We start from the raw sequence: 12,947 nt of genomic DNA on the forward strand, positions 1-12,947 counted from the left end.
AGGTGGGATTTAAAGACGATGTTGATTTCAAGGTAAATATTGTGGTTTACACAACAAGTATGTAGATAAATGTATTTTTTTTTATTATTATTATTACGTGTTAAGAATGTTAAGGTAAATGGGTTTTTTTTTTCTTTAAATAACAGTAGATAAATGTATTGTATTTATAACATTTTATCTAATTCATCCAGTCAAGCGTTTAATAAATAAATATTTTAGAGTGAGCATCTTTTACCTCAGCAGAGGGTTTGTTTATTCACGGGCAGGCTGGTGTACAGTGCGTTCGCGCGCAAAGGATTGTGGGCTCGGCGCGTATGTTTCCATCATGGCGGCGTCAATTTCGGGATACACTTTTAGTTCTGTGTGTTATCACAGTGCCAACAGCAATTCCGACCACGTAAGTACTCTGTCATCTGCCTTTGAGGGTAAATATTTAAGAGCACGATCGCACAGCGAAGCAACATACAGTTTATTCCATCAAATCAGAATGAATTCATTTCCCGGTGTCATCTTCCTGGTGTGGCTTTAGAGGGCTGTGTGTGAAACCTGCGGAGCTGCCTACACAGACAACCGCGATAACATTCAAATGTTCGATAGAATGTTCAAAATTCAGAGTCAGTGGGATTTTTGCAGTATTCTATGACATCTGTAGATGTCATAAGTCGAACAGAGCTGACTCAGTAGACGCCTTCGGTGATAAACAGAATGCTCTCTAGATAGGCAGCACACTGAGTTTTGAGACGCTGCCTGACTGACAGCTAGCAAACCCACAAGCCGAAAGATTTTACAAGCTCGTCAGAAAGTGTCATTGCCGTATATTCACTGTATGATTGCACGCTGTCATAAATGTGCACCGCCCAGTAGCGATTGGTGAAAGTAAATCTCGTCGATGTCATCTTATAGGTGTCAAGGTAATCACAGTAGCTGACTGGCTAACTTGTTTGTGAGCAATAACCGTCAAATGCAAACTTGAATGTCTAATAGACCTTAAATGAAGTGTTCACAAATTGCTTAACATTTTCTAGCCGTTTTTGCTCTTTTGTGTTATTCCCTCTAGTGTACTAGTTTCCTCTAGCGTACTAGTTTTGGCATTAGGAAGTAAGTGATCTGTCATTGACCTGGATGCTTCGCATACCGGTAGTTGTGTGCTGGTTAGTCTGCTGTTATGCTTAACCTGTTTTCATTCAGTCAAAGATCTGTTTTTCCTTATTGAATATCTTAAATGACAACCATTCGCATTTTGATTGGAGCTTGTCTAATGAACAGACTGTCAGTTTGCATGGTGTTATTATGTGGGCTTTTGATACTAAACTACATTCATAACATAATTTTATTTTAATAAAAAAAAATGTAAATAAAAAAACAAATAATCTGCATTTTCTTTGTGATCTAAAACTGAACAAGTAAATAACGAGAGAATTTGTGTTGTGTGTGTTCCTGGAGAACCGTGTTTCTGTTCTCTCATTACAAGCGGTGTTTGGGAATTTTCAGTTTTTCAGACCTCCTGGTATAAACTTGTCTATTTTGTGACATATTCTTTGCACGAATTCTGGGTACATTCACCTAATATGAACACTTTTGTTTTGGTATCTGATGACCATTAGAGGTACAGATTAGGTTTTGTTCACATTTTAAATGCATCAAATATCTGTGTTCCCCTTAAAATGGCATTTGCCCTATTACTTTAGGGAAATATTAATTAAAGATATATATTTGTAATTATTACTATTATTATTAGTTTGTCAACTTAAAACCTAAAACCTAGACTAGCAAACCCTGACTAATTGACATCTTATAGGCCTATATGATCAAGTTGAAATGCTTTTTATTTTTTTTATTTTTTTTTTAAATAAGCAAAGTACTAAAAAAAAAACGTTTGTACTTTTAGGTTGTTGTTTAACATTGGTATACTTAATGTTTGTTTATTTCATGTTTATTGCTAATAAATTGCTAAATCATACAAGGGTTTTAAACTATATGTGGACATCCCGGATTTTGAGTTATAATAATATGAATTATTACTTTGTTTTAAAACAATTGCAGGCCCTTTTTTGTTGAAAGTGTCTATTAACTTGTGGTCATAATAACATTCTGTCTTAACTACACTGTCTTCGCCATTGAAATGCCATTTTCTGCCTCTTTTAGGAGGGCTTCCTGCTGGGAGAAGTGAGACAGGAGGAGACTTTAAGCATCAGTGACTCACACATCGGTAGCGCAGAATTCCTCAGTGTAATAGGTAAAACCATGGTTGATTATTTTTTACCGTCCCAAAGCTATACAGACAAAAGTTGACAACCATTTTAGTTTGGTAAACCTGATCATACAAAATATGAAGGCTCAAATCACAGACATAACACATTTCAGAGTGAGGACGTGACGGCCTTCCTGTGCGAGCAGAGAGACTTTATCAGTTCAAGATATGGCTTGATGTAATCTGTTCAGTCTCAACCATTCAGTACTTTAGCAGACTGTTCTGATTGTCAGTAAGCGGATAAACTAACAACTATTCGAGAGAGCCAGCATTATACATCAGTGTAGACCATTTTTTGGCTCAAAAATGCTGGAAATAGCTCCTCTCCAACATTAAGAGATCATGTTTCTGAGTTTGGCACTGCTCCCAGGAACCCTTCATCTCTGATAACTTCACAAAGAATTTCACAAAGGCATTCCACATCAAAAGTGGGATCCGATACTATCTTATATTTGCAGTAAGAGGAGTCATTATGAAGGTTGTGTTGTCCTAGCCTAGCATATGAGCATATATATGAGAGCATGTTTCTTTATCTATTCCAAGTTGTCGGTATGCATATTAATATTTAAATGCAAGTTACTTCCAAAATGTAATACACTGTACTTATTACTGTCTTTTGAAAGTTATTAGTTACATTACAATATTACTGCCTCTGAATTGTAATGCGTTACACTACTTTTGTGTTACTTCTCTGTAATTTTTGGTCATACAGATGATTCGAAACTGCAGTGTTTATTTTTATTTTAGGATGCTCTTTGTCATCTCGGTTTCCTGTAGAGCGCCTCGCCACACAAAAATTAACTAAACTCATCAGCATATACACTTAAACTTTTCGTTTCATTAACCTGTTCATTATTTAAGTCAAATATATTTTGCAGATTAATTCCTTTTAAATCTAGACTATGATTTAATGAAAACAGATTTTGTTGTGTTAGGTTAGTGTTTGTGGCACCAGCGTTTCTTCAGTTACTCGTGCTGTCTCTCGATGTTGAGAGTTGGATGTCGCACATAGATTGCCGCCTTGTCCTTTTCTCTGATGAACGTGAAGGTGTAGAATACGTCTCTGCAGTCATCTCAAGCATGGAATTCCAGCAGCAGGAAACAGACTAACTATTTCACCCGGGGAATTTTTTTCTCTGGTGCTGTTTTGCGGGGTTGATAAATTCACCTCTGAATTTTGAGTTAAATTATGTTGTGTACAATTATATATTACCCAAAGTTTTTTAGTAATGCGTTGTATTACTGCGTTACAGCAAATTGCCGTTACTTTTGTGACACGTTACTCCCAACACTGTTGAACAGTCACAGCATACTTTAATGAGATATTAAAAATAATTGATCACTCGCATTCACTTGTTTTTCAGAGGTCCATAATCACGAACCTTGTGCACAACTGTTTAGGTAAGAATGGGTAATTGGATTTAATAGACGCGTTCTTTAATGTTTGCTATCTGTAAGTTTTAACTGAATAAAAATTCCTTTGTTTGTTTCAGCTTTTATGACTATGCAGGTAATGTCAATGAAGAAAATCTCAACAGAATCCTCAAGGACAGAAGAAAAGTAAGCGGTTATCATGAAATAAATGATTAGCAGGTGCTTTGGCAGGTTCTTTGTCCTTTGGTGTTCGAGGTTGTGAGTTAATTCAGCCGACCCACTTCACAATGTCTCTTCTTGCTGAGCAGAATGTCATCGGCTGGTACCGGTTTCGAAGGAACACTCAACAGCAGATGTCATTCAGGGAGCAGGTGATCCACAAGCAGCTGACCCATATACTTGGCATCCCAGATCTGGTCTTCCTCCTCTTCAGCTTCATCTCCACAGCCAATAGTTCCACGCATGCTTTGGAGTATGTGCTCTTCAGGCCCAACAGAAAGTATGTACATAAAAATCTAATCCTGTTGGGTAAAATAGGATAAAATCATGATTTGTTTTAACTGTTTAGAGACTTGTCTCTTAGATTGTTATTTCCTAATACCATGCATAATGTTTGCAAAATGTGTGATGTAACTGAGACCATGTTTATGAGTGTTTCTGTTGCAGTTTGGATCTTTATATCAGCAGGTATAACCAGAGGATATCTTTAAGCATCCCAAACCTGGGCAACACCAGTCAACAGGAATATAAAGTCTCATCTGTGCCGAACACCTCCAAGAACTACGCAAGTGTCATTAAAGAACATGGGTGAGGCAACCTGACTGCAATGTTCAGGATGTAGTTAGAGCAAATTATTTAGTTTTTACACTACCATTAAGAAATGTTAATTTAAACAAAACTGCATCAGAATAGTAATATTGTGAAATAATATTAGAATTTCAAACTGTTATATTTGAATATATTTTAAAATGTAATTCATGCATGTGATTGCAAAACTTTTAGCATTATTACTCCAGTCTTCAGTGTCACATGATGCTTTAGAAATTATTCTAATACACTGATTTGGTGCTCAGGAAACATTCCTTAATAATATCAATGTTCATAACAGTAAAGCTGCTCTATTTTTTTTATATTTGATGATACAGTTTTTCTTAATTTATTTAATTTAAACTGGACAGAATGTAAAACAAAAAAGCCAGACTTCTGCTGCAGTAAATACTTGAACAAGTGTTTATTTACATTTTTTATTTAATTATTTATTTACATTTTTAGGACTGAGTTCTTTGATAAGGATGGGGTGATGAAAGATATTCGAGCTATTTTTCAAGTATACAGTGCCCTTCAAGAAAGAGTGCAGGTGAGTTACACTCTTAACTTCAGGAGATGTTGATTCAAATACAACACAATTTGCTACATGTAATAATAACATTCAAATGTTTTAAATAAATAATGCTGAGAATGTACTATCTAGGATTTAAGGATTCACGATACTAGATTTTTGCTGATTTTTTAGATTTTTAAACATATTTTGGCTGACAGCCGATACCGTTATTCATTTCTTTTTGTTTGGAAACATCACCAATTCTCCCCTGTGTAGAGATTATAAACAAATTATGTTCAATTTTAGTTTGTTTTAAACAAAAACTGACTTGTTAGAACTAAATAAACATTATTAAAGCAAGTACATTGAAAGCTTTGAATATAACTATAATAAAATCTGCTGAAATCAGATGCAGTTGTAATATTATTATTTTATCTATAGATTTAACACTTGTAGATGGTCTAAAGCCAAAGAGCTGTAAAAATCACTTGCATACCTTGAGCACATGTGAGTTATCTTTATTTAATATGACTATGCCGATGTTTACATTTTAAGTTTTATCCGCCGATTGGGATGATGTTTCAATAATGCCATGCATCCCTAAAGAATTTTCTGTCGTCCTGCAGGCAGTGTGTTGTGAAGTGGATCAGAGTGAACGAGTGAGGGAGAAAATCCAAGAAGAAGTGAACAAACTCAAAGAGGAAATCGCTCTCCGGAAACGTAACAGCGCTGAAGAAGAAAGAAGTATGTACTGATGATTCTGCGCATTTAATGCTTGTTTAACAAAAAAGGGAACAACTTCTTTGAATATCTTCTCTATTTTCCTCGCAGGACTCCAAGAGGCGGCCGCTGTCACGCTTCCCGATAACTCTGCCCTTCCCGACTCCAAACACTCTTCGCTGACTCAAGTCGTGCTCTCAGGTCCCTCGGTGGAGCCCAGTGTAGAGAGACCCGTGAACTCCTCATCTCCACCCATCTACAGCACCGCACTGCCTCCAGATTCACCAAGCGCTATACTGCTGCCACGGCCCCAAGCCGTAGGTTCGCCCGGCCACCCGTCTCCCATTCTGGGCCTGGGCAACGGAGACGGTTCGAGCTCCGATTCCCTGAACCGCCAGGCCACCGGCCAAGAAGACCAGGAGGATGACGAGGACGAGGACAGTAGCGAGTATGAAAATTTAGTTAGCGAGCAATTGCAACCTCCTTCCTTAACGGAAACTGTTACATTAGGACGACCGGCTACCCTGTGGCCCGATGGAGATGCCCACAGCCCGCCGGGCTCATAGTAGTCAAACAAACCAACGGGGATATTGATGAACGTGAGGTCAGTGGTGTTCAGAACACAAACAAGCACTTGCCTTTTGTGAGTTTTGACAATGCTGTCCTGTTGCACACATTTAACAGCTCTGTGCAGGGGACGAACTCTGAAGTGAAATGGAATGATATCCCCTTCCATGTGGACAGACAGGCCCCCTTTTCTTTGTGTCATGCTCTCCTCTCTGGTTTTGTTTGGGTGGAGAGGTGCATCCTGCTTATCTCGGCGTCTGCTACTCACTGGAGCCATTCGGTTCTTGCACCATTTACCTCTTGCACTGTTTTGCCTTTTGATCTGCATTTGAATAGAAAGGAAAGGGAATGATGTCTTTTTCTTTTTTTTTTGCGGCCTTCAAACACATGTCTGTGTGAGCTTATTCCATGACTCGTTCATTGTCTAGCTTAATTTATCTGAATGGACAGAAGAACAAAAAATCACAGTTATGATAAGTGCTTAGGACTTCAGCTGACACTTGAACAGTTCTTGTTCTAGAAAATATATTTTATTTTTGGTTTTATCAGTTAGATTTGATTGAGTAATATAATGGCCTGTTAATGAATGGTCAACAAGTATAAAAGCTACTTTGATAAGGGGTGCTTGTATTTTGTATCTTGCTATGACACACTGTAGATCACTACTAATTTCATCGGCTTAAGTCAAACACATTTTCGTAGTAATGAATGAATCGAATATTATATTGTTTTCTGCTGCACTGCAAACGTTCACCATTGAGCTTTAACTGAAATTTTCGGTCGTACGGTTTGACGGAGCCAATCAGAAACTGGAAGGGTCTGAATGCACCATCATCAATCTCAGGATTCTTTTACAGAACAAAGAATCCAAAACTTTTTTTGTTCCTTAGGATCTGACGCTCTGACACTTATTTTGGCAGGGGCCGAGGATGTCTCCCTTTTCATTCAGTATATTTCTCCAGATCTGTGTAAGACAGAAAAATAACATATGGTTGTTCCCTGGCATAAGTGTGAATGAGAGTACACTGACTGAGATGTTTTAGTCAGCTGTATCAGGTTTCGTTGACTGTATGCTTTAAATGTTTCTGCTTCATATTCTGACTTTGGCATCTGTTTTCATGTGTACGGCCAAAAGCCACCACCACCACACATTACCTAACACAAATACATAAGCGATAAACTGATCAATGACATTAAAGTGGAGAGATGCCACATTTAAACTTGACATGGGCTTGTTTGGAAAGCTGGCAGCCAATCCATCAGAGTTTTAAAAATTTCATTTTATCATAACATGTTCCTTAGAGGGTTTGGATGAACATAAATGCCACTTAAGATGATGATATATATATTCACACACAATCTGATGTTTTTTTTTTCAACAAATATTTACTGTTTATGATTAATCAGAGTAAATTTGCCGTGACCTCTTCTGAACATCTGAAGACAACTCTACTAAATCAGTGTCGATCCTGCTGCCATATTGCCTTTTTCTCTCTCCCGACAGACGCTTGCAAATAAATCCAAATGTGGCAGTGTGTCATTTTAATGGGGAAATTGCAATGATGTGATTGTCGTTTTTATTGTCCGTTTAGTCAGCTGCAGGTCAGACGTAACTGTTTCCCTGCGATCGAGCAGCTGTGAGTGATTAACACTGTTCCCATCAGACTTGGACACAAGTCTCTCATGTTTAATAAAAAGTGCAGGCTGTGTTTGGCACGCTGTTGCACTACTGCAAGTATTAACCATTCCATCTACTTCTATCATAAATCTGTCAAAGTGTTTAAAAATACGACACCAATTCCCAAATATAAAGTAGTAGTAAAAACATATGTTATCACTGATTTTTTTGCCTCATCATTTGCTCACCCTCATGTGCTTCCAAGGCTTTAAAAAAAACATGATGCAAAATGCAAAAGAAGATAGTTGGGGATTCATGCTGCTCTTTTCCACACATTGAATGTGGATGGGGACGAGGTCCTGTCAAGCTCCATAAAGGCAAAAACAACGTAAAAGTGGTCCATACTGTACATATGCACTATATTCCAAATATGTAGCCATATGTTGAGCTAAATGGTAACTGACAGAAATTTAAAGTGGTTTTGCTGGCCTCAGATTTCACAAGACCTCCACATGCAGCGAAGAATAACTATATGATTTGTTAGTCTTCACACAAGCTGAAGTGAGCTGATATATTGGGTTAGAGAGCACGAAAATTCCACTTTTAATTATCACCTGGGATGGCAAAACTTTCAGAAGCTGACTTCCTTCCAGAAATGTAGAATTTTCGATCATACATAAGCTCAATGTTGTGTCCTTGCGGCTAATTGTGTTAGCATATTTGCTACAAAACATAAACACGTAGGGATTGTACCTAATAATGTAAACAAATCAAATAAAGCGCAGTACCGCACACTGTTGGGATGTGTAGTTCATATCTTGAGCCGGAAGGTGGCGCACATCATTCACAGGACTGCAGGAGCAAACATTGCAGACAGGGTTGCAAAGAACTGAGCTACTTTAAATTTACCCGAGGTTACATGTTTGAAATATTACATAAATTATATTTGACTATGACATGTTTGTATGTAACTATTTTTGGATACTCAATTTTTAACTTATAAAGAGCGTGTCTGCAGCAATGTATGACAAGGACCAAGAAAAAAAAAAGTAGCACCAGAACAAATAGTAAAATAATGTCATTTTCAAATATCTGAAATGATTGTCTACACTAGCGTCCTAAAATGTATAAAAACAGACCGTTCATTATTACTACCTCTTAGAATACTTATTAGTAACTAAAATATGTATTTTATTTATGGGATATTTTAAGTTTCGGTATTTTATTTTAAATAAAACTAGCTAGTTTTAATTGGCCATTAAGCGGGTTCTGTTGCGTAGATCTGGCAACCTTGTCTGCAGGGGACAAATACTACCGTTGGCTGTTTCTTCATAATGCTGTGTGACGGATCACATCAGCGGAAAAATAACATCAGGCAAACATCATTTGTCAAAATCATTTATTTACTATAATACATAGCAGATGATGTTAAAATATTTAGTTTGTACATCATATGAGACAGTCATATGAACATAATGTTGCTCTTTTCTTTTAAACTACACTAAATGGGATCCTAGCAGCTGCACACTTACCCTATTGAGCCCTTTCCTCCGTTTTAGTGAGTCAATTAAGATAAATCTTGTCATTTTTGTTCCCATCCATTCACATACAAGCTCCTGCATCACAACTAAACACCTTTGATTTGTGCTGTAGTCCACACAAAGACTGCAAGCTTTCTAAACATTATCTGTTACAGTGGAACAAAATTCAGTACCATCTAACAAAACAAACAAACGTTTTATTCATATAGGGAATTAAGTACAGTCAATGGATCTAACCCCAATTTTTTATACATCATACCACAAAGAAATCTGATTATAAGTTTTACAAGATTATTCAGAGCTCAAGTACCCCATGATTTTTATTTTGCCAGCCATCAAACGATGCCAACATATATCTATACATAGATATATTTATATTTTCCTATTGTAGGGAAACGATTAAAGCCAAAATATGATGAGTCGAACTATGGCATGACACAAACGAACGATTATAACAATTTTACCCCAGTTTAATGTTCCCTCAAACAAGTTCGATTTAAAAACAAAACAATAAAAAGTCTTGCATAAAAACAGTTAAGCATTTTTTTTCTCTCTCTTTCAGTTATTACAAGTGGCAAAGAACATGCAAATTCAGTTTAAGAAATAAATCAACAGAACCATAGACATTTTGGAGGTGGTCTGCGGAAACAAAATGAACGAACATGAAACGAAACTGAGATAGCCGGGCGTCTTCTGAAGCCTGGATCTCTGAGATGTGCCGAACGGTTGCAGTGGGCTGTTTCCCTTTCTGTGGTTTCCAGAGTACGCGGGGCGCCCAGTTCAAAGTCTGTAGGACAAAGTGCATCCTAGGCAGGTGCCCCTGATTTTATAAACTCATTTTACTTCAATCCCAGACGCCATGGGATACCACCACCCCAACTACAACTGCTGCCTTTAAGATAAAAATATCCTAAAAATATATCTTTAGTCCATTGTAAAATAAAAAGGGGGACAAACACAAGCAGAAAAATGGCACATTTTGCCATCATGGCAAGCCGTGCATGTGGTGTTGGTTTTGGTGAGTGAACGACAGCTTCATTGTCTTTCAAAACAAAACAAAACACGTTTCATAAATATATCTTTCTTATGTTTGCCATGTTTGAAATAAGTCAATGTGCACATTTACCATGTCAAACTGACATAGCCATTTTCTTTACAGCTTTATTCAGCCTCTCATTCAGATTGGCTGAGGAACAGAAAAGGGGAAAATTTATTTTAAGAGGCTTATACGCACACCTACAAGCCAAATGGGAGTAGAGGGTCTATAAGAGGGGCTCGGGGGGCAGCGGGTGCTGGATCTGCTGGGGCTGGAGAGGAGGAGGGAGCTGCAGGGCCAGCAGGGACTCTAAGCCGTGGCCGTGTGGAGGAGGCGTCCCCTCTGCACTGGACGGCTCTGTGATTTCACCACCATAGAAGAAATACTGGCACTGCTGGATGAAGGTCTCGATGACGGACTGGTTGAGTTTGGTGGTGGACAGTGTGTCCTTGTTCTCAAAATCGGGCCTCATGAGCGTGGGCCAGAAACAAATGGACAGATTGTCAGCCGTCATCAACGTGGTCTTACTTTGCTGACTTACCCTGGTGGAGAAGGGAGATTCATGTATCGTTTTAAAAAGTATTCTTGAGGAGTATTTTTAAGTATATTTTTTCCCCAAACTATACATTACATAATATTTTCATAATGAAATGGCTGGGAATGAAGCTCTATATAAATAAAGATGCCTGGGATACATTATTATTAACAGGATTTTAACAAAGATGATTTATTTCTACAAGCTTTACCTGTTGAGGTGAGTGATGACATATTTGAAAACGTCATAGTTCACAGGAGGAAATTTCCGCACTATTTCCTTCAGCACTTGCAGTCTCTCATAATGATCTACAATTTCTGAAGAAAGAAAGAGAAGTGAGGAAATATTTAGACTTTGATGTATTTATTAATAATTCCTGATTAATACCTGTTATGGTTTAGTTTGTGATAATAACTGGCTATTTGTATATTATTACACATCATTACACACCTACTAAATCAAATGGACATGATGAGTTTATCAAGTGAGAAAGTGACACAAAAGACTTTCAACTGGTAAAACATAATTTCTTCTATTTTTAATGCTTGTTTACACTTATGTCATCTAACACTCACATAAAATGTACCTTATACACACTAGTCAATTAATAACTCTCTTAAATGTAATATTTAGAGACCCTGAAAATGAACATCCATTTTTACAATTCATTAAAATGCAATGATGCATAAATTCACTTTATTTTAAATGATGAATTTAAACATTTTGTTATCGGTCAGAATTTCAATATCTAAGCATCCCTATATATTGCACAAAAGCACTCAACTGCAGATTACCAAAACTAACCAATCAGAATCAAGGATTCAGACAAACGTGCAGTCAGTTCAACAAGGACTGAGTATTTAAAACTTACAAATCTAAAAGCACATAAGAAATACAGCTTTATCTTTTCCAGCAGAAAGACAATTGGAAATTTACATTTGTGTCTTACTCATCATCAAAAAGAGATTTCTGTATAAGAACAACCGCCTGGCCAAAAAACTGCAAGGGGAGGGAAGAGATAAAGTGAAATATCAGTACATTCAAAAAGAACAGCATCCCAGCATTTAATGTCATTTATCTACAGCAGTGTGGATCAGAAATAACGAGGGGTACATCACAGGGGGCCCTGGATTAGATTCAGCACTCGGAAGCATCAAACGGAAATCCAGATGCATTTAAATGACTTCTCAGCTACCTTGGGCTGGGATTAAACGTTGTGCTGATGGGATTAATATTGAACGTAGTTGAAAGAGGAAATCGAGTACAGACAGAAAAGAAAAAAAAAACTTGACTCAGGCTGTTGAAACTGAAGTAACATGGGCAAGTCGCTACTTGTTCTCATAGTTGTAGCAGACACACTTCCTGTCTCTTTTGTAGCCACAGCCTGTATTGATACAATGGATGAATGCTGTGTCACTGCCTCATTTTGCCTCGACACTGCCACCCACCTGCTGTTTGTGAAGACTGAAGCTTATATGAGAGGCTGGGGTCAGGCACATGACTACAGATTTCAGTTTGATCGCTTATATACCTTCTAACGCTGGCATATATATATATATATATATATATATATATATATATATATATATATATATATAAAACATGTAATACAGCTGCTAACACAGATCTTCAGCCATTTTGTTAAATTGTTTCCAATCCTTATGTGAAATATTTGTTTGTTCATAATTAAGTGTCATGCCAGCTGCCATGGCTACATTCATGGCAAGAAACCAGTGCCTTTAAACATCTGACAACAAGATTGAAAAACGCCTTAAACTCACACCATTGGTTGAGTCGTTGTAAGGGTTTGTTTTTTTGTTTTTGCTTTATTTGCAGGAATCAGCCTAAATATTACCGTCTGACAGCTGTATGTAAAAATATTTATTAAAGGTGCTGTATGTAGGATTGACAGAGTGGTTGAACTAGGTATTGCAGTCCAAATTCAAAATACTGGAGAGGTTGTTTTTTTTTTCATCAGGTTGCC

At 37.3% G+C, this 12,947-nt stretch overlaps 2 protein-coding genes across 5 annotated transcripts in view; one reads left to right on the top strand and one right to left on the bottom strand.

Annotated features, from left to right (window-relative positions):
- Positions 1–255: 255 nt before the first annotated feature.
- Positions 256–8,074, top strand: LOC127933485 (BRISC complex subunit Abraxas 2). Of its 3 annotated transcripts, none has more exons than XM_052530513.1 (9): positions 256–397; positions 2,146–2,236; positions 3,616–3,652; positions 3,745–3,811; positions 3,934–4,124; positions 4,292–4,432; positions 4,898–4,982; positions 5,573–5,690; positions 5,778–8,074. In XM_052530513.1, the coding sequence occupies exons 1-9, from the start codon at positions 326–328 to the stop codon at positions 6,230–6,232; spliced, it is 1,257 nt and encodes a 418-aa protein (XP_052386473.1). In that variant the 5' UTR covers positions 256–325; the 3' UTR covers positions 6,233–8,074. The 3 variants fall into 3 exon arrangements, with proteins under 3 accessions (XP_052386473.1, XP_052386474.1, XP_052386475.1); XM_052530514.1 differs by having other exon boundaries at positions 4,310–4,432; XM_052530515.1 differs by having other exon boundaries at positions 4,313–4,432.
- A 1,159-nt stretch (positions 8,075–9,233) lies between these two features.
- Positions 9,234–12,947, bottom strand: part of LOC128031505 (rho GTPase-activating protein 5) — a 31,842-nt gene continuing 28,128 nt past the window's right edge. For both annotated transcript variants that reach the window (XM_052619803.1, XM_052619804.1), the window contains exons 6-7: positions 11,175–11,280; positions 9,234–10,970 (exon numbers count right to left, since the gene is read on the bottom strand). In XM_052619803.1, coding sequence (XP_052475763.1) covers positions 10,655–10,970; positions 11,175–11,280 — 422 coding nt within the window. In that variant the 3' untranslated portion in view covers positions 9,234–10,654. The remainder of the gene's footprint in view (positions 10,971–11,174; positions 11,281–12,947) is intronic.

The sequence above is a fragment of the Carassius gibelio genome, chromosome A17 (genome assembly GCF_023724105.1).
Source record: "Carassius gibelio isolate Cgi1373 ecotype wild population from Czech Republic chromosome A17, carGib1.2-hapl.c, whole genome shotgun sequence".
NCBI classification, from domain to species: domain Eukaryota; kingdom Metazoa; phylum Chordata; class Actinopteri; order Cypriniformes; family Cyprinidae; genus Carassius; species Carassius gibelio.